This window comes from Gopherus flavomarginatus, chromosome 2 (genome assembly GCF_025201925.1).
Source record: "Gopherus flavomarginatus isolate rGopFla2 chromosome 2, rGopFla2.mat.asm, whole genome shotgun sequence".
In the NCBI taxonomy this organism is placed as follows: domain Eukaryota; kingdom Metazoa; phylum Chordata; order Testudines; family Testudinidae; genus Gopherus; species Gopherus flavomarginatus.
The window spans coordinates 16,519,037-16,546,290 of NC_066618.1; the positions used below are offsets into that span (position 1 = coordinate 16,519,037).

The following is a 27,254-nucleotide window of genomic DNA, read 5'->3' on the forward strand; positions in this document are numbered from 1 at the left end:
TGGTGGCCTCAGTATGGAAAATGCACATGGAAATACCCTGAATAATGCATGCCAAAATATTCAAGGCGCATATAATTGCTTGCAAGAACCAGTTTGAATTTATAACCCAGAACTGCTCCATTATTTCATTCTATTTTGAAAAAACTGTCCCTATGTACAAGCCTGTGTAAACAGTTTATAATGGAAGTGTCAACAGACCTTTCATTATAGCTATATTTGAGTGGCCACTATCAGATGAGTCATGTTAATGAGAAGAATGATGCATTTGCATCCTTAGCACTTTCTTCCATCAAGTTAACAGGCAATACCACAGTGCATCATCCTTATCAGCTGGTACGCAGGTTCATCTGAGGTTGTAGTCAGCCACCCAGGAGTTCTGCTAGAGGGGCTGCTTCAGATCACTGCAGCAAACACACACTCTGAAAAAGCTAAACAAGTGATTGGCTTCAAAATCCATCTCCACTAGTCCTGGGGGGCTGGAGGTGGTCAGTTTGTAGGAAAACCTATAGAAGGTTACTACTACATTTATTATATCTTATTTTAAAACCACAGTTAAATAGAGCAACACAATAAGGTTTGCAGCTATTTTATTTACAAGTATACATTTAACACAAAGAAACACAGATATCCAAGCTTAGTTAAGAGTAGTGTAACAATATGCATCATTTTGATGATTATTCTAACCAACAGACTACACTGAAAAATTAATGCCAGTAAAATTCTTGGTCATAATATTAAGAAATACAATATAAACTGAAAATATGATTGCTTAAAATTTGAAAATGGAAGTGAAGCCATTTACCCAGGAGTCAGAGTTTAACAATCTGAGGGGAAAGGCTCCAACCAACTATGTATCTTTCAGGTTAAAGAGAAGAAAAAAGAAGCAGTGTATCCTTAAAGATAACGGGCAGTTTGCTTCTTCAAGTAGAATGTATTCCCAGTGTTCAGGTTTTGCAGTGGAATTACATTACTAAGCATGATGACTTTCCTTGTGAAGCTGCCCCATCAATCTTTTCTGCCTCCAAAATTATCCTCCTAAAAACGTCAACGGCAGTCTGCAAAGAGAGGAGCGTGATTAGCATGAAGGCTGCAATTACCACTTACGGAGAGACACACAACTTGGTACAGTTTGGCTGGCTACTCTAATAGACAAATGCATGCTCTAGATATCGAGTCAGGTTCCAAACAAATATGGCAGGATTCGGGCAAGTAGGAAATGTAGATGCAATTGAAACATTTACCACAAGAAACTCTTTGGAAAATGGGCATAACCCAGTATATGCGCTTACATGGGGAAACTTAAAATATTCTGCAGAGAACAAGCTTTAACTGAATTGTCAACAAACAAACAAAAAGCTAATTACTATAATTCTGCTTTGTACTGTAGCCATTTTGAATAGTAAAGTGCTCATTGACAATATTACACAGTCTGCCTCTCCAAAAGACAATACACAAATATAAATTAAATCACATACTCCAAGCAATACTATTACAATTCAGACTAAAAGAGACATTATCTCTGTAAAGCAGCAAGTAATTTAACATCAAAAGGAGAGGAAAAAAATGGAGGAAGGCAATTCCAATTGAAATTAAAAAACCAATTCAGTTTTAAGTGTCTTGGGACTTTTTGTCATGTACAGTGAATGTTCCTACATTATACTGCTTGTTTACATTTTATTGTATGACTACCATCAGACACTGCCTAATTTACAAGTATTGTCCGAGATGTTCAGCTCTACCAGAATGGGGCAATGAGATTTGACACCTGCTGCAGGAAAATGCTCCAGCAATAACAGAAGGAAGTTGAATTTCAAGAGGAAGTATCTAATTTTAACCAAAATCCTTTTGAAGAGAGTTAATGTGAGCAGATAAACCATAAATATTCCGACTGGGTCAGGGCTTACATTATACATATGAAACCTCAAACTGCAAAACAGTGAGCATTAATATATGTTGGTTGCATGTAGCCATATGTTATAAGATCGCCACTTCCTTACACAGTTGAGGAAAAAATCCAAAACCCCTGGGAAACACACACACACACACACACACACACACACACCCCTCATCCCTTCAGCAGCTAAGAGTAACTGCTATTCTCTGAGTAGGAGTCATCTTTCCAGTTATTGATTCCACTTAGAACTCCTTGCTGGATCCTCTCCTAAGCTACAGTGAACAAGCTTAGGACACAGTAATCACCGGATAACATTTTTCCAATCTACTTGATGCTATTCTCTCAGATTAGTTAGGAATCCCCTTGATAATCCCTCCCTCACCTGCTCACCCTATCATGGTCCTCTATGCTTTGGACTCACCTTCCAGATGTGGGGAGGACCCATATTGTTATTCTACCGTATGCGATCCTGACCTAGACAGTAATTTGGTGGGCAGAATGGATCTGTGCAAGGACACAAAGGAGTGGCACCTTTACTTGGGTCAGAACTAGGCAGGAGTTTAAGTCCTCATATGTGAGTTACAACCTGCTGCACTAGGAAGCTGAACAACTGAATGTGACATTCCTCTTCAGTGTAAGTAGGATCTTCAATGTAAGTAGGAGCTTGATTCATTAGAGAGTTTAGGTTTCAACAGATTTGACAGAAGTGATAGACTGAACATTTGACTAGTTTACAAGGTTTTCATGAAAGCATGAAAAGTTAAAATGCAGAAACGTCAAGCCTCTTTAAACTTCCCCCAGAGGTTACTCTTCACTTCAAAAATTCTATTAAATGAAGCGCCAGTGTACTTATATGGACTGAGAAACACTTTGAATAAGGGAGTTTATGCCATGACACATTCAGGTTGAAGGATTATTGAATACTAGCCCACCCCTTTACAAAAGTTAATATGCAAAAATTGAGCATTCCACTACACCTCCTTGTGGGATTCAGTTTGTATGGTTCGACTGCAGACTGTAGATAGATTACTGTGTTTTTGTATATTTTACAGCAGTCACTTTATTAAATATTCCTTTCTACATTATTATCCTAAAGCCAATAGTGATGCTCAAGTTCTCATCTTTATTTTGGGTTTGAGGATAGCATCGATCAAGTTAAAGAAAGACACTGGTATTCTGACTAAGGGACGTTTGGTCAAAAGCTCCCTGGGTATCAATTTTAGTCTATCCAAGTGTCATTACTATAACTTCATGAGCACCAAGTTCAGTTTGTATTGAAAAGAAAAGATATTCATGTTATATGGAAGCAAATGTATGAGAACTGGATGAAGCTGGTACAAGAGACTATAATTTGTTTAAAATAAACATGCTGAAAAGCTCTGTGCACTATGTGTTCTGACCTGGCAGTTATTTCTCCAGTAAGGAACAATTTTTCAGTTGGCTCACTTCCAAATAAATTCCACTGCACTCAAATGGCCCCACAATTTTAAAGTAATTATAGTAAGATCATAGCAGGCTGAATTCTATGTACAGCCTCTCTCATATTTAATACCACATGTTCTGTACCGTCTCAGGAGCCATTAAAATACTATTCATCAATATAATTTTCCAAGCAATCCAAAGGCAAACTGACATAAGTGGCTGATTAGTCAAATTGCACAATACGCTTCCTGTGCATATTAGATTTTAGCAGATTTCTGGACAGGATTACAGATCTCATCAACTACTTTCTGCTGACAAATTTTCCTTGGGTGACAACTCAAAGGAAAAATCTAGTCTGACCTACAATACACTTAACATTGTTATGTAAACAGACAACTTTTTATTTTGGCTCTAGCAGACACTATTCTCTACATTCCTGACTGGAAACAGCTATTTAAAAAAAAAAAAAAGAGCACTTAGTCTTCTCTCATTTGACAGAATGTGTGTTATTTCTCAGAGAGACTGTTCGTCTGGGCCACTCACCAAGATGTAGGTGGCCAGTGAATACCTTTCACAGAAAAGATGGGATATTTAACAAGTTTTAGTTACATACATTCTTTATGGATCTACAAAGAAAGATCAAGAATACATTTTAAAGCTGGTAAGTCTTTTCAGCAAAACAAGGTCATGAGACAACAGACAGGTGCCACTGTTGCATGAACAATACAGTCTTCATTGGGAACCACTTCCCTACCTCACAGGGGTACTGCGATGCTGTTCAACGCAATTGGTCAGGTCTACACTATAAACTTTTGTCAAGGGCTGGATAAGCTGTACTGGCAAGAGAACAGTTTGGCTAGCATAAGCTGTGTCTACACTAGAAGCACTTGCCAGCATAGTATACAGATATGGCTGTACCAGCGAAGTGCTCCTACCTATAGATCCGGTCTTTGATAGTTTGATGACGGTGATCAGAATTACTGAACTCTGATCAGCCATTTGACCATGTTGGCTTGTTTCTCGATTTCAGTTTAGTTTTTTCAAATTGAGGACAGCACAGCAAATGGTAGTAGCTGGCATTAAATCCAAACTGAGTATAATCAAATCTGAAAAGGGTATTTCTACCTAATCTTACAGAAAGTACTAGGCTTTAAGTCTATTTGCTCTTCCTTTGCTACTAATACACTTGGTCATGGAACCATTATACGGCCTAATTATAGAAACTGCAAGCTACTGAGAACACCATAAAAGCATAGTTATTTGGACTCATGTTCTGCATTTAAGTTTGTGTGAAATGTTTTGCTTGGCTCCACAGTTTGAGTGCTTATGAGTAGGCTTGACATAAATATAATTTTTTAAATATAATTTCAGATTTAAGCATTTTTATTTTTATCAATTTAAGTTTTCACAGTTGCACGAAATTATGGGAGGGCCTGTCTATTTAGTGACAGTAAATACTGTGATTCAAAAAGTTAAGGTTTTATAATCATTAAAGCCAATGGTCATCACCACATGTCAAAACATACAAAGTAAATATTCTTAAATCAAACCAAGTTCCCAAGCAGCATTTTTTTTTTAAATTTTTGCCTATTTGTATGTTTTGATTATCAGTGGGGGTAGGGGAGAGAGAGAGAGTGTGTTGAAATAGCTTGTTAATGGTCCTCAAACATCTACCACACAAAATATTACTAGACACCTTTTGGGTGGTTCCATTAAACACACCAGTTTGCCTTTCCCTGGCACAGTAAGATCAGGCAATGCACTCAGTGTGCAGATCTGACCTTTGTGCTACAAAAAATTGTCCTCCTCAAGGAGTTGTACAGGATGCCTCACAACTGAGGAGCATGAACTAGATTCATTTGTGGCTTTGCCCCATAAGCTCCTAATGTCTTTTTGGTACAAGAGGAGGAAAGAAAGCCCTAGAATGTGATGGGGAACAGAAGATAAGGGAATGCAGCTGGACCTCAGACACAACGTAACATCTGTTATATTGTATTTCAAGCTTGGTGTTTAGCTCCAGGGGCAGACTTCTTCAGGTTCTTGTGCAGTCACCACCCTAGAAGTACGCTGACCGCAGATGGCAATAGGAAATGTATTTCAGAGTTCTGATTCTAGCTCCTAGCAAGAGGAAAGTGCAGAGGTCATATGGATGTGGACTCAAGGAACCACCTCCAAGCTCACCACCATGGAAACCAGTACCTATAAGCAATCCTAGATTTGACTATCTGCAGTTACAGCAGGGAATTACATCTTCAGATGCTTTTTCTGCCCACTGCTAAGTACACCAGTTGAGATGGAGACAAAAAACTGCAGTTTGTTGCGGCTGTAGATTTCTTTCTGGAGAGCCATAGCTGGATCACAGTTTCCTTTGCCTGGTGTTCTATCAAAGGTTGCTGCAAGCTTGGTCAGTGTTGTTGATGTTGTTCCTGGTGGCCCAAATGGGAGAGCTCTGCATTGATTGTAATAGCCTCAGCACTGCAAAATACTGATTAGCTGATGTGAAGGCCACGTTGGGATGTGATGATCTAAGCAAGTGATTCTCAAACTGTGGGTCACAATCCTGTTTTAATGAGGTCGCCAGGGCTGGCATTAGACTTGCTGGGGCCTGCTGCTGAAGCCAGAAGTCCAAGTCCCACTGCCCAGGACTGAGGCCAAAGCCTGAGGGCTTCAGCGCTCAGGTTACAGCCCCCACCCACCCATGGTGGAAGCTCTCAAGCTTTGGCTTCACACAACCTCAGGGGCTGTGGGTCAGGCTTCAGCTTTACCCTCCCCCCCTCATCCAGGGTGAAGCAGCTCAGGCTTCTGTCCCCTTTCCTGGGATTGTGTAGTAATTTTTGTTGTCAGAAGGAAGAACTTCAACTCCAGATTTATAGAATCTGGGTAGTCCTATTTAAGCAAGAAGCTAGCTTTCCTGCAAGCAGCAGGATAAAGAGGGTGGAGCATAGTCATAGTCCAGTCCCAATAGTCAGGGTGCTGGTATTATCATGGCCAGAAGACAGCAGCTGGAGAATTTATGAATCTAACCAGAAGGCAAGTGCTCAGGGACTTCCTGCTCCTAAAGGATGCTCCCTTTATTCACCCAAGACAGCAGCTACCACCCGGAGAACAACAAGTCTTGCTCCCAAGCTAGAGGAAGCTTCTGCCCTCTAAACTGGAGGGGGCTTTAAAGTCATGGAAGACAATCTTGGCTCCTCAGAAGGGGGTCCCTATCCCAGAGGTTCCTTGGTGCCAGTGTGAGATCTTGCCAAAGAGGAGGAAGCATCTGCAGAACCAGTAAGATGTTCCTGTCTGTGGTTCCTGTTGAAAGGGATGCTCCCCTGTCCTGCTCCCTGCCTGAACTCTTTAGTTAAGGGGAGTCTTGGATGGATGCAGCCCTATCTCCCACCTTTTACCTTCCTTCCTGACGAGTGCAAGTCACAAGATCCCTGGCAGCTGCCTACAGTACCAAGGGTGGCTGTCCCAACTTTGGCCTTTGGAGTACCTGAGCCCCTTGGCATACTAGACAGTAATTCTCTGGCTGTACACAGAGGCAACCACACAATGTCGGTGTGTCTTAGCAAGGTTTGGGGAATCTGATACTTCTCTGCTTGGTCTTCACTGGCTGGCAAAGGTACTGATTTCTCCACTTCTTGAAAACTATTGGATTTACCAAGCATATTGTATAGAACAAGCGACCTCACCGAGATGATTGTGTACTTTCTCCATCTGATGGAAAGGCGCTATACTCAAGCATCTGGACTGGCAGAGGATCAGAAGAAATCATTTACACCTGATGTTTAAGAACTTGCATTATATTATGCCAATACCAATGATTTAAAAAACCACAAAAACAAAAAAGTCTCCAGTTAAAGTTACTAGGTCATCCTTAATATAGATCTTGTCCAGCAACCTTTATATCAGTAGCAATATGTTTTGTACCAACTTAAGTATTAGGTACTCACTGCAGTTTGGAAGCACTGATTAAAAACAGAATTTTTGCAGGATTCATAAAGAAACTGGGAGGCTCGTGGAGAAGTTCATACATTTTTGACGTACAATTACTGTTCCTCCCCATAGTATTTCATACCCTTTGAAGCAGAGTCTAATCTGCACAGGTTTGCTACATATTTCAGATGACAGCATATCATCTAATAGTTCTGATGTCCAGGCATCACACAGTACACACTTTTTATTATGGAAATAACAAATCCCATGCCAGTCAGTTAACGAGACTTTGTATGTTAGTACAGCAATTTAATATGCTAGGTCAAGGTGGGCAAACTACAGCCCATGGGCTGGATCTGGCCTGCGGCACTATGTCCTTGTGGCCCCCGGGCAGGGGGGCAGAGGGCTCCATGTGTTGCCTCCAGGCACCGCCCCCACAGCTCCCATTGGCCGGGAACGGGGAACCATGGCCAATGGCAGCTTCACGGGAGGTACCTGGAGGCGCGGCAAAGGCAGCACATGCGGAGCCTTCCGCCCCCATCTCCCACAAGGGCCACAGCGCTTCCAGGAGTGGCGCAGGGCCGGGGACAGGGCAGGCATGCAGGGAGCCTGCACTGTCCCCAGGGTGCACCGCTGCCACCCCGGAGCCGCATGAGGTAAGCGGTGCCAGGCCAGAGCCCAAACCTCTCCCATAGCCCACCCCCACCCCAAGCCTCCTGCCTGCACCTCGCACCCCTCCTGCATCCCGCCCTTCAACTCCCTGCCCTGAAGCCCCTGCCTGCATCCCAGCTCCCTGCCCTGAGCCCCCTTGTACACCCTGCACTCCTCCTGCCCCCAACCCCCTGCCAAGCCCCCTGCTGCACCCCAACCTCCTACCGAACCCCACACCCCTCCTGCACCCCAACCCCTTGTCCTGAGCCCCCTATGAAAACCCATATCCCAACCCCATGCCCTGCATAAAATTTCCCCCACTCAGATGTGGCCCTTAGCCCAAAAAGTTTGCCCATCCCTGTGCTAGGTGTTATAAAAAAAGCAAGCTACATAACTAGAGTGTCACTTAAGTTTCAGAAAGTTATCAATAAGTTCACAATATGAATTAGTGAGTAGTTACAAAAATTTATATTTAGCAATGGGAAATAACTGAATGCTAGCTAGACTGTCTAAAAAGTTGACTGCAGTTAAGTCAGATTTAGCTTAAAGAATTTGTTCTAGAGTGGAGCATTTGTATACAACTTGTCTATTAAAACCACTTACCTGCAAGTCTATTACTCACTGAAGGATTTTACAGGATGTTTACAATTTTCATATTTTTGCACTACTCTGGAACTAAGCCAAAAGAGTGGCATTAAACTTGCCAAAATCTAAACCAAGAATTCAAGTACTACAAAAATTAAATCGTGACTTCCTTTGGATCTGCAGAAGATTTTGAAAGATTTGTACAATCAGTTTTCTTGATTGGTGTGGAGAAAGTAAATAAGGAAGTGTTATTTATTCCTTCTCATAACACAAGAACTAGGAGTAACCACATGAAATAGGCAGCAGGTTTAAAAATAAACAAATGGAAGTATTTCTTCAGTCAACCTGTGGAACTCCTTGCCAGAGGATGTTGTGAAGGCTAAGACTAAAACAGAGTTCAAAAAAAGAACTAGATAAGTTTATGGAGGATAGAGCCATCAATGGCTATTAGCCAGGATGGGCAGGGATGGTGTCCCTAGCCTCTGTTTGCCAGAAGTTGGGAATGAGCAACAGGGGATGGATCACTTGATTACCTGTTCTGTTTATTCCCTCTGAAGCCCCAAGCATCGGCCACTGACAGAAGACAGGATACTGGGCCAGATGGACCTTTACTCTGACCCAGTTTGGCAGGTTCTTATGTTCTTTTGCCCTGTGGAAACTGGATTTTCTTGACTGTTCACTGCCAGCAGCACAAGTTCTGGCAATTACATGTATGAAAGAATAGAAGAGGTATGATTTTTACCAGGAAACAAGGTTCCACCTTGCAGGATTGTCTGTTTGGTTGCACAAAGAACTTCAGTAAAAGATACAGAGTTGATTCTTAATTTTAGGTATCGTGAGGTGCTAGTGAAGAGCCTGCAATGGGAGGAAAATGGTACATCACCGCTAGCTTTTCTTCTGCCTGCACGAGAGAGGCATCCTGACCCTAGAGGCTCCTGGTGTCGACTTGCTGAGGATGCAGCCTGCATATCCTGGCCAGTGAAAGCCAGGCAGGGGGAACCACCCGGGGTGAGGGGTGTGTTGATGGACTTTCAGGAAGCAGATACGAATTGCAGGTGGTGGTGGCGGCTCATCTCTACATCATACGAGAGCACAAGGTCTTTGACAGGGCACACATGTCAACATTTGAGATGGAGGATGCTAGCCAATGACAAAGAACTAGCTGCTCTATGTGGAGGAGTAGCTGCTGGCCACTTTGGGCAGTAGACAGTGCTCTGCCCTCAACCCCAGCTTTAAGTCCACAGAAGTCAAGACCCAGTATGCTGTATGGCAACAGGATGTGAGAAGCAGACCTTAATTGCTGAAGGGGAGCCACATCTGCCCCCAAGACTGGCAGGCTCATAGCCACCACACCCAAAAGGCAGTGGTGCAGGGTGCCAATGGTCAGGGTTTCCCTTCTGAGGGGACAGAGGCATCCATCTGCTGTCCTGATGCCCCAGGAGGTGTACTGCCAGCCTGAAGCCCACATCAGTGACATTACAGAAAGGTTGGTGAGGCTCATCGGTACCTCTACCTATGACTCATTCATGTGGGCATTAAATGTTACTGCTTATCACCCAGAGAAGATCAGCAGTGACTAAAGGCTCTGGAAGGGAGGGTGATGGAGTTGGAAAAGCAGCTTGTGATATTGTCCACCCTCTCAGTTGAGGGTTGGGCCCAGATTGGGACAAGCGCACCCAGTAGACAAATGCATGGCTGGGCAAGATTGTGTTGATGGGAGGGCTTTGGCTTCCTCAACAATGGAGTGCTGGTCTGAGAAGGAGGGCTGCTGGGAAGACAGGGGGTCAGCCGGATCAAAAAGTGCATGAAGATGCTCTCCCCCCAACTTGCTAATCTAGTGAAGGTGACACACTCACAGGTAAGCATAAAAAGGAGACTTTAAAAAAGGTCTAGATTTTGGGGTGGAGGGGCAGACGTGGAAAATTACAAGAGGGTCATAGGAGGAACAAGAAAATCAGTGGGGGAATCTGATTAGCAACTTAGATGTCTATACACAAATGCAAGGAGTATGAACAACAAAACAGAAAGATCTGGAAGTATTAGTATATATGCTAAATTATGACAACTGGCATCAGGAACTTGGTCAGCTAAGTCTCCTGACTGTAATATTGGTATACAGAAGTAAGGCTTGTTCAGGAACAGCAGGCAGGGAAAACATGGGCGTGCTGTTGCATTATATATCAAGAATATATACCTTGTTCTGAGTCCAGAAGGTGATGAGAGGCAGATGAGTCTCTGCTAATGATAAAAAGGGAAAAAACCATAAGGATGACTGCACAGTAGGGGACTACTATAGACCACCAAATCAGGAAGAGAAGGTAGATAAAGCATTTCTAGAACAAGCAACAGAAATATTCAAAACCACGAGACCTGGTAATTCTTGGGGACTAACTACACAAACATCTATTGGAAAAGTAATATGGCAAAACACAACATTTCCATTAAGTTTTTGGAACATATTTGGGATAACTTTTCTTTCAGAAAGTGGAGGAAGTAACCAGGACGACAGCCATTTTATATTTGATTCTAACTAGCAGGGAGTATTGGTTTCAAATATGAAGAGGAAGGCAATTTGAGTGAAAGTTCATGAAGTGATCGATTTTATGATTCTAAAGAAAAGAAGCAGCAGAATAAGGACAATGGACTTAAAGTCTGCTTTTTTTTAAAAAAAAAAAAAAACTCAGAACTGATAGGTAAGGTCCCATAAGAAGAAAATCTAGGATAAAAAGGAATTCAGGAAAGGTGGAAGTTTCCCCAGGAGAAAAATATTAAAAGGCACAACTGCAAGCTATCCTGACGCAAGGGGAAGATAAGAAAAGTAAGATGTCAACATGGCTCCATCAGAGGCTCCTTAATGACCTGAAAAATATCAAGAAGAATTTCTACAGAAACATGGGCAAATTGCTAAGAAGGATACAAAAGAACAGCACAAGCATGAAGGGACAAAAAAAATCAGAAAAGCGAAGGCACAAAATGACTTCACTTAGCAAGAGACATAAGAGGCAATAAGAGGTTCCTTAAACCCTTTAGGAACAAGAGAAAGACTAAGGAAATGTAAGTCCTCTACTGAGCAGGGAAGGAGAATGAACAATAGATGAAAACAAAAAGGCTGAGATGTTTAATGCCTATTTTGCTTAAATCTTCCCTAAAAAAGGTTACTAGTGATCAGATACTCCACACAATTGATATTAAAAAGAGGGAGGCCACTCAAGACAGAATAGGGAAAGATCTAAATATTCTTTAACCTGTTAAGTTAGATGTATTCCAAGTCTATTGGGGCTGATTAAATTCTTCTCGGGTATTGAAGGAACTAGCTGAAGCAATCTTGGAATCATTAGCAATTATCTTCGAGAACTCCTGGGGGATGCCCCAGAGGGCTGGAGGACAAACATTGTTCCCATTTTTTAAGATGGGTACTAAGACTGAGGAACTATAGACTAATCAGCCTAACTTTAATACGTGAGAAGATATTGGAACAAATTATTAAACCATCAATTTGTAAGCACCTAGAGGATAACAGGATTAATAAGGAATAGCTAGCATGGATTTTGACTTGGTTCCTGGCCTGGTTGGGTTGGAGGAAGCAACAGTCATCATATATGGCTTTAATAGGGCTTTTGACACAATCCCACAAAATATTCTCAATGAAATTAGGGAAACGTGGGCTACATAAAATTACTATAAGGTGGGTACACAACTGGCTGAAAGACCACACTCAGAGTATTAATCCATGGCTCCTCATCCAACTGGAAGGGTATATCTAGTGGAGGTCCCATAGGTGTCTGTCACTACTGAATATTTTCATTAACGACTTGGATAATGGAGTGAAGAGTAGGCTTAAACTTTGGATGCCACTAAACTGGGAGAGGTTGCGAGCTCTTTGGAGGACAGGATTAGAATTCAAAACAACCTTGACAAGTTAGTGAATTGGTCTGAAGTCAACAAGAGGAAATTCAACAGACAAGTGCAAAGTAGTACATTTAGGGAAAAAAAAAATCAAATGCAGAACTACAAAATGGGGGCAGTACTGCTGAAAAGGATCTAGGGATTACAGTGGATAACAAAATCTGAATCAATGTGATGTAGTTTAAAAAAGGCTGATATATTCTGGGATGTAGTAATAGAAGTGGCATATGTAAGACAAGAGAGATAACGGTCACATTTTACTTGGCACTGGTGAGCCATCAGCTGGAATACAGTGTCCAGGTCTGGGTGCCAACCTTTAAAAAAAGATGTAGACAAATAGGGGAGAGCTCAGAGGAGAGCACAAAAGTGATAATATTTAGAAAACCTGACCTATGAAAAACGATTAAATGCGTACCCAGTTTATCATCTTAAGAAAAAAGACTGGGGGGAGGGGACCTCTTAAGTCTTCAAATATCTTAAGGGCAGTTACAAAGAGGACAGTGATCAACTGTTTTCCATGTCTACTGAAGGTAGGACATATGACGGGCTTAATCTGCAGCAAACTTTCTTTCTGAGATTCCCCCCAACATGCTATAAAAACCTCCATAGCCCAGCTGTACCGTGACAACTGTTTTTCTGTATACAAGAACCAGGGCAATTCCTTGGGGCGCCACAACAAAGATGGCATCACAAAGCTAAATTGCTTAGGTTTACTTGGTCTTGTTTCAATGCAGGGGGCTGGACTTGAACTCTCAATGCCCTTTTCAGCTCCAGTATTTCACAGAAATGTAGAACATATTCAGGGGGTAAATGAGGAAGCTATTACACCAACAAGGATTAGTGTTAGGTTCGAATGAAATTAAATCTGCTAGTTTTATCACCATTTAGAAACAACAATGGTAACATTTACAATGCTTCCTGGTTATATTTGGTCAGATTGTGGCCATCCATCCATTAATACAACGCACATCACTACAAGATTTATGATTTATTTATGATTATGAGGCAGGAAAACATTACTCCTATTTCAGAGGGAATAGAAGCACACTGGCAAAGTCTGGAAAAGAACCCAAATCTAAGGGCTGGCTAGTGCCCTACCCACAATGCTATCCTTTCATCCTTGTAGCAGTATGTTCCTGCTAAGGATTCAGCAATTAATTCTCTATTTTTGAAGGTACCGATACAGATCAAGTCATTACCACTTCAACTGAAGGTGAGAGAGTTGACACTTAATCTAACTCTTTCCATTTTAGCACCAGAACCAAACACATATATAATTAAGTTACACCTTTAGTCCCATATTTCTCCTTTCAGCAACCTGACTTCATCTACAATTCTCAGTGAATTATCTGGACATCATTGCAAGCAATCATTTCACTTTCTGTTGCCAATACACAACTATACAGCATATTTTAGTTTTCTTCCCATTGCGATGAAGTACATGGAGACATTTAGAGATCTTTTGATACCAAATCCCACTATTTAAACTGCAGCGTATCAAAGTGGATGTTAATTGGTTACCTGATTTTCTTTAGCAGAGGATTCCAAGAAAGCTGCATTCCAGGATTCTGCTAATGCTTTCCCTTCTTCATAGCTAATCACCCTGACCAAACAGAAGACAATATAAATTATAACAGCAAAGAAAAAGTTTGATGGTTTGTGGAGAAGTTAGAGCATTTGCCGCGCAACTGCAGTTACTTCCCTGCAGCACTTCTATGAAGTATTAAACTGCCTCACATGCAGTATAAACATCTCAAAGTAAAATTTGGGTCTTGCAATACTTACTTTCCATTTTTACTATATTTTATACCACCTCCATTTTATGTAGTGCTTTAAAGTTATTGTCACAACTTTCCTATGAAGTAAACATGCAACTACTCCATTTTGTAGATGAAAGAGAGGTTAAGTGACTTGCCCCAAAGTGAGAGTCAGGATTAGAATTCAGTAGTTCCTGGCTCTCAGTTCCATCCTCAAGTCCACAGTACCTTAGTTATGATAACTTAGCATAAGATAACCTAATTCTAAATTAAACTAACTTTTTAGCTATGGGAAATTATGTACCTATAATTTAGTTCCCAAGATGAAAATTTCATTGAAATTGTTACAAGTGATGTTGCAGCAGAGAACAGTTATGGTATCTTACATTTTACAGAAAAATATTGTATTTATAGTACATACCGTTCCATATGCAGGTCTTTTTTGTTTCCAACCAGCATAATGGGTATTCTGTGAAAAAAGTGAACCACTTTTAGAACAGCTGTTACAGTATATTGAACAAAGTACTAGTAATACACCTGCAATGAAATGAGATGAAAGTGTTACTACTTACTGGACTTTTCCCACCATATCCAATAACTTGCCATGGATAACTTTAATCACTTCAAAACTGCAAAATAAAGGGATGAAATCACACATGCACTCTGATGTTTAGCCTTAATACCCAATACACAAGCAATTAATTCCACCTGTAGACTGTTTGAGTTTAAGCTTTATTCTCACTTTAGATGTAAAACAACTGAGATGCTGTAAATGTGTTACTGATTCCTATACAAAAGAGGCAAATTGGGCTATAACTCCATAGAACACTATACCATCTAACAATATTCTTACATAGGCCAAGATAATCCTGCTTAATATACTTGGTTTCCCTTTTGATAAAGGGCACTGCTAGAGTATGAATCAAGACGGGGAAAGTCATGCTTTAAGCATTATTTGGATGTCTGATACATCTGCTTGGACTGTAGGTACACTTTAGGCAGAATGTGTAATAAGATTTAGCTGCACAAACGTAGGAAGTCTGGGTAAGAAGGTAAAGTTAAAAGTACAACTTCAAAAAACAAACAAGCACTAAGATGGAAGGTGCAATGGAATTACTAAAGATGTATTGCTTTGCTGAAATTCATAGCACTTTCCACTTTAAATTGGGACAATATTCAATTTCAAAATTAAAGTAGAATCAGAATTTATGCACTTGAAAATGAAGAAAAAGCCTAAACTGTGACTTTCCAAGTCAAGAGAAGTACAAACTGAGCTGTCAGGTGGTATGAGAAACATTGCTTGTTCAGATACTACAATTACGGGTGCTAATACAAAGTCTGTACATGAAGACTTGAGTGACTAAGGCCAGAAGCAACACTGTGAGGTGCCAGGAAGCCTCAAACCCAGCTAACTTAATGGGTATTGGATATTTAGTACCATGCAGAATAAGCAAGTTGTAAACAAATGAAGCCAGTGATGTGCAATGGCAACCATTTTATTACATTTGGAGTAACTGAGCTATTAGAGAGTTTGACAGACAACTTTGATTTTAACAGCGATACCATGTATTAACCTGGACTGGACACAAATATTGCAATTAAAAATTTGTAGGGTAGATAAGGTAGGTTCTGACTTTCAAAACTTTATTGCCATAAGTAGTGTGCTCATTTACGTGGCATTTTAATCAGAGCTCAAATTCCAAGGGCCTGATTCTTCAAGCACAGATTTACATTGAATACGGGCCACAAAGAGAGATGCCTTGAATGCCTCCCTATACAAGATTGGTCTAATCTGCATGAGGAAACCAGCTAGGTATCAAACTAGTCACGAATCAGGATCCACAAAAGTAGCCTAAAGCCATCTTTGCCTCTTTTGTCCAACAGCTGACCACAGGCATATTATAGGTCAGCCTGACTGTAGAATCTGGCCCACAGTTAGGTATGCACCCTCCTGCCTAAACCAGTAAGGACTAAAGCCAGACTGTGGACACTTGGGAAGGAGATTGTAAGAGCCAATGAAAATACAAACATAGAAATACCCAGAGACAGTGAACTCTAATGATTGTTATAATGGACCAAACAATTGCCAATAAACCCAAAACAGAACTGGGGACAGAGGGGCAGGGAGAGGATGGAGGAGTGTCAATGGACAAGGTAGCCTTACACTGATGTTTCATATCACTTCACCTTTACTACCTTATGAATGGATTTCCTATATTAGCAAGTTTTAATTTAAAAGACAAGGTAACTGTAGGGCCACAGTTCGTTCTCTGCAGGCTAACAGAGACTGAGGATTCATTAAGGAGGTATAAACTGGTTTATAATGCATGTTATTGCTCACTGGAAGAAAGACAATCCAGGGAAGCAGGGACCACCAGCAAAAGATGACTGACACATGATACAAAGTAATGGAACCTACTTTGTGATACAAATTAGGAATTTAAGTAAATCAGAATGAGAAACCTTCAATAACCTTGTGAGCAAATTTAAGACTAGGTTAGAGAAGTAGGGCGTTGTTTACTTCTTCAGGAGCGTTTTTATGAATTTCCATTTGACAAACACTGCACTCGAGTTACTCAATATAGAAGAGAATTTTTTTTTTTAATTTTTTTTTTTTTTTTTTTTTAAGAATGGATTTTCCAAAAGGATCTACAACAAAAGCGTGGAAAGAAACAAGTACTCTACCATATCAGTACTCAAACGTTCAGTTCCTATGTTAATATATAGCCAGTGACCTAGCTATATGAAACAAGAGCAACACTGGCAAATGTGTGTCAGACTGGAGTAGCAGCCAACAAGCAAGCAGAAGACAAATCAAAGCCTCTTTGGCTTTCCAGAGTACTGAGGCAATCAGGGTGCAGTGTTACATGATATGTTCTGTCCTGCATCCAAAGTCTAAGCAGAAGAACAGGATATGACACCTTACACTTCAAGTAGATTTCTACTTGAAGAGCCAAGCAGTAAATAAAAAGCCATTAAAAAAAAAACTAGAAAAGAACTTGCAGGTATAGACCCAGGGCAGTCTGAATACATTTTGCAGTTCTTTGCTAAGCTTACACTAGAATTTGACTCTTCCATAGTGGCATCCCAACAGTTGTCAGGCAGGACAAACTTCTATTTTTCACCTGACTGCTTGACTTGGCAACACAATATAGAGAACTGGAGCCAGAGTTAAAAAGAATTAAATCCTCTAGTTATTACTGATCAGGTATAGGACAAATCAGTGGAAGCTTCCAGGTCATCAACGTGCCTCAACTCTGGTTGAAAAAGTAGTAACTCTAGCAGAAAAGATTCAGCCTCTGTTGCTATTCTATCCATGTCTCTGGGTGAAACTACAAATAAGGGAACTTTAGATCTTCAGTACACTGCTGCAGATGCAGGCAATTGTCGCTTTGAAGTGGACGGAGATTGAGACCACCAACTCATTTTACTTAGAACCACGCTACTAGCTAAGCCCAGATCTGAACTAGTGACCAAGAAGATGGGAGACTCCATGTCCCATAAATCCCCAGGTTTTCAAGTACTGTCTTGAAATTAAGCCACAATGCCTCCACCTAGAAGGAGAGAATGCTATCACCAAGTTTGTGTTGCTACAGAATTTGTACATGGGGGTGCTTTATAATTATTTCACGCTGTCTTAAGACTCAATTCTTACCTTCATCACCTGTTACTGTGAAAGATCCTGTAAATAGGGACAGATGCAGCTGTCTAAAACTTATGCTTCCTTTAACATTACTCCTCAATATTACAGAATGTTAATTTGTTTCATTAGGTAGATCTGACGAAGCTACTCTGAGTATACTTTACGTATTAACATAATGAGCAACCATAAGAGCAATTGAGCAGCCCAGAAGTGTTCAGATTAGGACAAACATACTAGACACTGCAGAACCTGTCAAGAATGAAAGAAAACAGTTGCTTGCAAAGTGTCCCTATGCGCTGAAGAGGAAGACAGGTTGCTCAGGACCTTCTGTTTTAAAAACCAAACAAACAAAAAAAACCACTTGTAGGTTCTTAGATTTTACTTATTTAGTAGCTTGCATAAGGAAGCTACTATTTTTACATTGCTAACTCTTCCTCTTCTATTGATATGCAGATGCTGTACAAAGTAACTTTAAAAAGAAATCCTGCTGCTAAAACCCACCAAATTTACAGAAATAAAAACATAGGGGTCCAAAAAAGGAAGGGGATTAATACAATATGGTGCCAATAACTGTACAAAAACCTAAGAGGTTAATGTGCTTCTTACCAGTAAGAGATTACCTAGAAGAAAGCTGGGCCTTCAAGCCAGAAAGGATCTTAATTCAAACTCTGAAATCTGAATAACTATTCTGAGAAACTATTTTACAGTAAGACATGTCCTTCAATACTGCAAATAAAAAAGCAGCCTACAAGCCAAATTCATATATACTGTCTATTGCCTGGAAGCTCATAGCAACGAACAGGCAATTTCTACCAGTCAACTGGACAGGTGGGCAAGGCAGAAAAAACCCACAAAGAAGAATCAGCTCTATTTGAGTGCAAGGCTACAGCTACCCTACAGAGCTTACAGCAGCGCAGATATACCAATGCAGCAGCATCACTGTGGCACTGCTAATGCAGACACTTTAAGCAGACAGGACAGCGCTCTCCCATCAGCTTACTTACTCCAGCCCCTGCGAGCGGCAGTAACTATGTCAGTAGGCGCAGCTCTCCCACTGATGTCGTGCTGTCAACTCTGGCGTTTATGTTGGTGTAATTTACATTGATTGCGGAGTGGGGCGGGGAGATGGGAGATTTATTCACCCCAGTGAGTGACATAAGCTATGCCAAAATAAGCTTTAGTGTAGATACAGCCTAAGGTTATACGGCTAAGAGGAAAGAAAACCAACAATATGGTTCTTATGTTCACATGATTTCTGACCCAAGGAGAAAAAAAGGCAGAAAACATGCAATGCTGCCATTACTATTCTAGGTCATGTTACAGTTTATTTATGCCTCTTTGTACTCACATACCACAATGAGGAACACTAGGAATACTTAAGTTTGATCATCTTTACACTCAAAGTTCATAATCAATACACTTGAATATGGATTCTATCCTTACTTGCCCCCAACCACTGTAGTTTGCAAGCTGCTTAGGTACAGTAAAGATCAAATGCTTTTGTGAGAACTGTTATTCCCATTTTTCTGATGGGAAATGGACGCAGATATTAAAGAATTGTGAGGGCATAAAGGGAGTCTGTGGCAGAGCCAGGGATTGAAGCCACATGAATCTCAGATCAGTAGCTTACTCATAAGAATACATACACAGAAGAACTCTTACCTTTTTATTGATGTGACTGAATAAACGAGAATGTAGCCATTAATGTCTATGGAGTATGTCTGAGGAAATATGGAGTATTCATCCTGTGGAAGGAAAATGGTATTTTTAAAAATGGTTATTGCCACAAGAGTCAGAATCTTAGTGACAGCAGATTAGCAGCAGTTATAAATACAGTCAGTGTATATAAGACATGAATTGCAAGACCACCATTTGTAAAGATTTAAAACAATGCCAATACAGGTGAATCAGACTCCATAGCAGGCATGGTGGAGGCTGCCTGTTCCTTAAGGATTACATAGGATGCCCAGAAAAAGTCAAGCAAGCTAGGGGTAAGAAGCTGTAGATTCTCCCCCCACCCCTACCCACACACAATATATGCTAAACAAAAACAAAGAATTTCAAAAATTTTCCACAAAATGAAATCAAGAAGACTGTTTCAGGTCAAAATGTGTTTTGTTTCAATTTTGACATTTTCTTATACTATAAAATGAAATTCAAGATAAATCATTAATATCAAAACTTTTCTTTTGTGAGTAATGTGTCAGAATGGAATGCTGATATCAAAATGCTTACTTTCATGTATGTTCCCTACCCCTCCCGTAAATTCTATATAGATGTTGTTTTGATGCTAGATTTAAAAAGTTTAGTTTAAGACCACTTCATCTCGTCAGTCAATCCAATTGCTCAAACTGTTCACTTTCACATGTCACCAGCCTATATAACACAGGGGAACCTTCCCCCTTTCCTAATGAGCAAGTGGGAAAGGACCCTTATCAAGTCCTCCCCCATCTTCACAACTTTCTAGCAAGATGAAGTTAGACAGAACTTGTCTTTGCTTGTGCTTCATATTCAGCTCTAATGTGCGGAAAAGCCCCACCACTGCTCAGATATCAGATAAATGCGCAACTTGGTTACTGACTGTAAAGTAAATGACTTGGATCACTTTTATAGCATGTGCAAGAAACAGATGATGGATGTGCAAACTAAGCATTAGACTGTACTTGACATTCCACAGGATTTCTATCAATTGGAATAGCTTTGTTAACAATTATCACCACCTGTCCCCCAAACTCTAGTACAGGGGTAGGCAACCTATGGCACACGTGCCGAAGGCGGCACATAAGCTGATTTTCAGTGGCACTCACACTACCCAGGTCCTGCGCACTGGTCCGAGTGGGGGGGGGGGGGGAAGAGGGGGCTCTGCATTTTAGTTTAATTTTAAATGAAGCTTCTTAAACATTAAAAACATTATTTGCTTGACATACAATAGTTTAGTTATATATTATAGACTTATAGAAAGAGACCTTCTAAAAAGGTTAAAATATATTACTGGCACAAGAAACCTTCAATTAGAGTGAATAAATGAAGACTTGGCACACCACTTCTGAAAGGTTGCCAACCCCTGCTCCAGTACCTCTTAACCAAGGCTCTTGTTTTCACAGTACTCCCATCAACCCATCACTTCACTCCTCTAGCTTTACAGGTTTCCGTATCAAATCCTGTGTTGTACTGAGATAGTTGTTATCTCAACCCTTTCTAATTCACACTTTCACAACTGTCTGCTTGGCTGTTATTTGCTTGTTAGAGATGCTTTTTGGAATGTGAAGTCCATTAATGGCTGTTAGCCAGGATGGGTAAGGAATGGTGTCCCTAGCCTCTGTTTGTCAGAGAGTGAAGATGGATGGCAGGAGAGAGATCACTTGACCATTACCTGTTAGGTTCACTCTCTCTGGGGCACCTGGTATTGGCCACTGTTGGCAGACAGGAAACTGGGCTGGATGGACCTTTGAGCTGACTTGGTATGGCCATTCTTACGTTGGAATTATACAGTTAACATTTAACGATGTTATGATGCCAACTAACAACATAATGTGGCCCAGTAATTACAGATTCACATAAATCACTTTACACCTAAAGTAGTTATTCCTATAATCTTTGCTACATCATATGTATCCATTTAAGCAGCCCCCATGGTCTACTGGGCAAGTAAACAAAATTGAGCAAAGCTTGTTCTAATGCATTTACAGTGCTTTTCGACATCTACTCACAAGATCTCTCCCCTCTAATCCACTGAAGCCAACAAAGAAAATAAAGACAATCCATGGGAAAGAAAGATTTAAAAATAACCACTGATGAGACAGTGCTATTTTAGTTAAGAATTAGTTTCAGCTGTGTGATACTGAAATTGAACCTCAACCTTGAGAATGAACTCTGTTTAAGGTTGTGTTGGCTGGGGAATTGGTTGAGTTATGGTATTCTTTTTAGACTGAATTAATGTTCTTGAGAAAGCGGGTTCTGATTTCTGTAAACATTACAATTTGCAAGAGAAGGAAAGGTAGCTACCCAGCTCCTGACACAAATGACCAAAAATCATGTTTGGGCCACTAGCCTGCATTATACAGTTCAACACCACTCCAGAAGACAGCAAGGTGTGGGGAAGCACCATTTGGCCAGCATAGCATATAAGAAACTCAAAAATATTAGCACCAAAAGAAAGTTACTCACCCTGTGCAGTAACTGTGGTTCTTTGAGATGCGACTTCCTATGGGTGCTACACTCTAGGTGCACTAACGCTCCCAGCACCTTTGATTGGAGATTTCTCACAGAAGTCTCTGTTCAGCCCTCATTTGCGTGTTAGGCAGTCTCGTGCCCTGAGCTGTTATGTAGTACTGTGCGGGAGATCTGCTCTCAGTTCCTTCTCTACCGCAAAGTCCCATGGCAGAGAACTCTGAAGCAGAGAGGAAGGACAGGTAGAGGAGCATTCACAGGGACATCTTAAAGAACCACAGTTACTGCATAGAGTGAGTAACTATTTCTTCTTCCAGTAGTGTCCCTATTAGTGCTCCACTCAAGGTGACTACCAAGTACTGCCTCTAAGGTGGAGGGGGTTTCGGAGTCAAGTCCAGTAGAAAGGAAAGCATAGCTGATCCAAACAGTATCAGAGGCAGAGTCATGAGTTACTGCATAGCATTTGGTGAATGTATACATAGAATCATGAGTCATAAGGCTGGAAGAGACCTTGAGAAGTCTTTTAGTCCAGTCCTTCCACTCAGCAGGACTAAGTATTATCTAGATCAGTGGTTCATTACCTATTTACCATTGTGGGCCACATATGCAGCTCTCCATGAGTTATGTGGGCTGCATCCACACAATATACAAGCCTGTAAGGCCCTCAGGGTGTCACATGGGCTGCAGTTGTGTGATGATTGGGCCACAAGCAGCTCATGGGTTGAGAACCACTGATCTAGACCATTCTTGATATGTATTCATCACTGGAGATTTTTAAGAGCAGGACAGACAAATTCTACAACCTCCCTAGGCAGTTTATTCTAGTGCTTAGCTAGTCTGACAGTTAGAAAGTTTGTCCTAATGTTCAACCTAAACCTCCCTTGCTGCAATTTAAGCCCATTGCTTCTTACTCTATCCTCAGAGGTTAAGAACAAAATTATATTCCCTCTTCCTTGTAACCACCTTTTATGTACTTGAAAAGGTATGTCCCCTCTCAGTTTTCCCTTTTCTAGACGAAACAAACCCAATTTTTTCCAATCTTCCCTCATGTGTAATGTTTTCTAAACCTTTCATCATTTTTGTTGCTCTTTTCTGGACTTTCTCCAAAATTGTCCACATCTTTCCTGAAATGTGTCACTCAGAACTGGACACAATACTCCAGTTGAGACCTAATCAGCACGGAATAGAGCGAAAGAATTACTTCTCATATCTGTCTTACAACTCCTGCTAATACATCCCAGAATGATGTTTGCTTTTTTTGCAACAGCGTTACATTGTTGACTCATTTAGTTTCTGGTCCACTATGACCCCCAGATCCCTTTCCACAGTACTCCTTCCTAGGCAGTCATTTCCCATTTTGTACGTGAAGCACTTTGCATTTGTCCTTATTGATTTTCATCCTATTTACTTCAGACCATTTCTTCAGTTTGTCCAGACCATTTTTTATTTTAATCCTACCCTCCAAAGCACTTGCAAATACGCTCAGCTTGGTACTATCTGGAAATTCTGTAAGTGTACTCTTTGCCATTATCTAAATCACAGCTAATATTGAACAGAACCAGACCCAGAACTGATCCGCGCAGGACCCCACTTGATATACTCTTTCAGTTGTACTATGAACCTGATAACTATTCTCTGGGAACAGTTTTCCCAACCAGTTATGCACCCAACTTTAGTAGCTCTATCTAGGTTGTATTTCCCTAGCTTGTTTATTAATATAGATGCCAATTAGCGGCTTTACAGATTTCAATAATTGGCACATTTTTGAGGAAGGCCCTAGAAGTTGCAATAAACCCTTGTAGAATGGATGCTTATAACCAAAAGTGGTTGAATGTTGTGAGACCGGTTACAAGAGTTAATGCTGCCTGATAGCCACTTCGAAAATCTCTGGTGAGAGATTGCTGACCCTTTTGACCTATTTGCTAGTGAACAATTAACTTGTGAGTCTCTCTGATAGTCTTTGTTCTGTCTAGATAGAAGGCCAGAGCTCTCCTGACATCCGGGATGTGCAACAGTGCATCCTGGAGATGTAAATGCGCTTTGGAGTGGAAGTCAGGCATGTAAGTGATATGATTGAGACGCAACTCGAAAGAAACCTTAGGTCAGATTTTTTTTGGGGGGGTGGGGGGGCACACAGGACTTTATCCTTAAAACACACTGGGGGAAGGCACATGACATCTGGGCCTCTATTTCTCAATGTGTCACGCTGATATAATGGCTATCAGGAACACTGTTTTCACAGACAAATGGAGCAGTGAAAAGGTAGCCAAAGGTTCAGAGGGCAATCCTGTGAGGCATCTGAGGACCAGATTAAAGGTCTCATATTGGAGTAGGATATTGGATTGGTGGTTTCCCAGTCCTCTAAGGAATCTCACTGTGGTCAGATAGGCAAAGTTAGAACAAACCTTTATTGGGAGTGGAAAGCCATGACGGTTGCCAGGTGGACCTGTATAGAGCTCAAATCGATAGACTCGAGGTTGTCAGAGTTAGGGCACATTCCAGTACATCTGGAAGTGACATGGTCATTGGTGGAATCTGTCTACAGTCATACCAGCTGACAAATTGTCCCCATTTTTTAAGACTATGGGTAATGAGTAGATTGTTTCTTGCTGTGTATTAGTACTCTTTACATCTTTGAGCAGGCTGTCTCTAATCCTGCGAGTCAACTATGCTCTAAATGTTTCATCCCAATCTCATGATGCTTCATCTTCCTGCCCTCCTGGGGGAGATCAGGAGCAGCATGGAGAGTAATCTGACAGCAAAACAGCTGTATCAGGTAAGGAAACCACATTTCCCTGGGCCAGGATGGAACAACTAGAATGACTCTGGCTCTATCTTTATTTTGAGCATAGCTTTGGCTATCAAGGGAGTTGGTAGAAATGCATACAGTAGGGTTGATGACCACTGAAGGTGAAAAGCAACCCCTCAAGGAATGGTGACCCAGTCCACCCCATGAGCCAAGTGGGTGCATTTCTTGTTTGACTATGTGGCAAACAAGTCTGAGGGCTGTCCCATTGACGGAATACGTGGTGTAATATGTTGGGGTCTATTTCCCACTCGTGGTCCTGGAAGAAGTGTCTGCTGAGTGCATCTGCAGTCACATTCTGAATCCCTGGGAAATAGGTCCCACTTTCATTTTGGTTATCCAACTGCCATAGGCTATGCTTCTTAGAGTCTGCAATAATAGGTTCTATCAGATTAGCCCTTCTGTATTAAATGAACACAGACAAGAACGCTAATAGGCATTACTAGTACATTACATTAAGAGACACATTACATTTACCATGACTCAATCGATGTAACCTTACTTCTTGTATTTTGTCTGATGTAGCCAAATTCACTTTCCAAACACTAGTTTAAAAAAAAACAAACAAAAAAAACACAAACCACCACAAGAAACCAACCCACTTAGTACACCTGCTTTAGCAATGTTTAATAGTCCCCTATTAACCCCAACTCTGAACACGTTTCTACTAATTTTGGGGGACTAACTACTTGACAGTGCACGTTGGAAGTTAAATTCAATTACTGCTAATTAGCGAATATAGTTTAGTAAGTGAACTATAAAGGCCTTCAGACCCCCTTTATTCAAATACATCAATTGTGGCGTTTTGCTCAACATAGGACGTACCAACTTAATCCCACAGGAGTACAGTAACACGTTGCCTTCACTTTGAAGGAATTGTTCAAATAACAAAGATCACTTACTTGGCCAGCTGTGTCTACCAGCTGAATATGATATTCTTGCCCATTTACTGTGATCAGTTTTGTAAAAGTCTAGAGGAAACAAGAGAAAATGCTTTCATAATAAACTGATAGCTTTTATGCTCAAGTCTACTGAGATCAGACCAGATATTAGTGGCAAGAACTCTAGTGGAATAATCTGAAGTTTAAGTTTATAAAGCAGGAGTGAAAGACTAAACTGGGGTGCTCTGTATACAGTTAGTATATTGCATACACTGAACATTAATGTTAACTAATAATTTAACAACTTCTGAAAACTGAAATTGCACACATTGGATGCAGAATTTCTCTTAAGTGTTATTTCTTCACATTTAAAAGCACTTTAAGACTGTAGACTTTTCAAATAGATAAAAGCCTAGTTGTCAAGTTGTAGACCTAATTGGATGGTTCACATTAGAGTTACCTGTGCAAGTCAACATCAAAGTTCGTTAAGATTTAACATGGGTCTTCCAGTTTCAAAACCACTCTCTAAATCCATGTTTCCTCATCTGGAATACCCATGATGAAGCAAAACACCAAGAACTTTTTAGCACAATTAAAACGAGCGATTTATGTGAACAAACGGCACACAGGACCCACTGACCTTCTGCGACTTGAGGGCTGTCACACCACTAGTTTTAACTTGCTAGTCATTTATTGCAGCAACATTCAGTTCTTAATCAGAAGTAACTTCAGTACTATTAGAGGAACAAAACCCTATTTATCTTAACTATATTTCCAAGAAATGCCAACGCACATTATAAGCACCGGATTATCTGGAAGCCACAACTCCATTTTTTTTTTTTTTTTGTATGCTTTTGTGAGTGTATTTACTATTATGTTATGTTAAGTGGAATTAATCTAGTTGCCTTCCAGTAGTTTTACCACACAATTCATGCGGAAACTAAGGAGCCAATTTCAAAGCTTTTTGTTTTGGCCAGGTAGTTTTAGTCCTTTGTACTCTTCCAAAAGTACACCCGAGCTTTAAACACTCTTGATATGCCCTCCTAGGGTTGTTCACATGCGATGGACTGAATTTTGACTTAGTCCTCTGGTGTTTAAAAGCAGCATAATTTCCTGAAAGGATGGAAAGTCACAAACAAACATCACCTTAACATTATCTATTTTTAGTGCTGAATACTTTAGCAAGAACGTTAAGCTAATGTGCTAATCATACATTTCCCTGATTTGCTCCCAGTGGACAAATGTTTTTTGGCAATCCAAACTTCTACTTCCCAGTGTTGGCCAATATCCACAATGCAGTCTCTCCCTCTGCCAACATAAATTTTTGCAGTGCATTGAAGGTGATAACTTTCAGTATTAATGTTTGTGCTTTCCCTTAAACTAAACAATGAATACTGCAAAGACTATTATTCATTTTTGTGTTTTGTGAGACTTGGAGGTTTATCTATCCAAAGCCACTGCAGAATTGCCAATAAGGGTACTGGACAGCTGAAGAATCTAAGCATCCTATTGAGGAATTTAGGTGAAGTAGTTAGTATAGACATAAAACCCTGCTCATACTAACTAATCCTACCAGGTAACCTCCAAATGCATAGCATATAGTATGAGTATTGTA

The 27,254-nt window shown here is 40.7% G+C and overlaps 1 protein-coding gene across 2 annotated transcripts in view; it reads right to left on the bottom strand.

The window, feature by feature from the left end:
• Positions 1-570: 570 nt before the first annotated feature.
• The window catches only part of RHEB (Ras homolog, mTORC1 binding), a 58,774-nt gene continuing 32,090 nt past the window's right edge, over positions 571-27,254 (bottom strand). Inside the window, exons 4-8 of one of the 2 annotated variants that reach the window (XM_050940442.1) lie at positions 19,445-19,527; positions 14,712-14,768; positions 14,561-14,608; positions 13,904-13,985; positions 571-1,055 (exon numbers count right to left, since the gene is read on the bottom strand). In XM_050940442.1, the coding sequence (XP_050796399.1) occupies positions 963-1,055; positions 13,904-13,985; positions 14,561-14,608; positions 14,712-14,768; positions 19,445-19,527 (363 nt within the window). In that variant the 3' untranslated portion in view covers positions 571-962. The remainder of the gene's footprint in view (positions 1,056-13,903; positions 13,986-14,560; positions 14,609-14,711; positions 14,769-19,444; positions 19,528-27,254) is intronic. The other variant, XM_050940443.1, reaches the window with a different exon arrangement.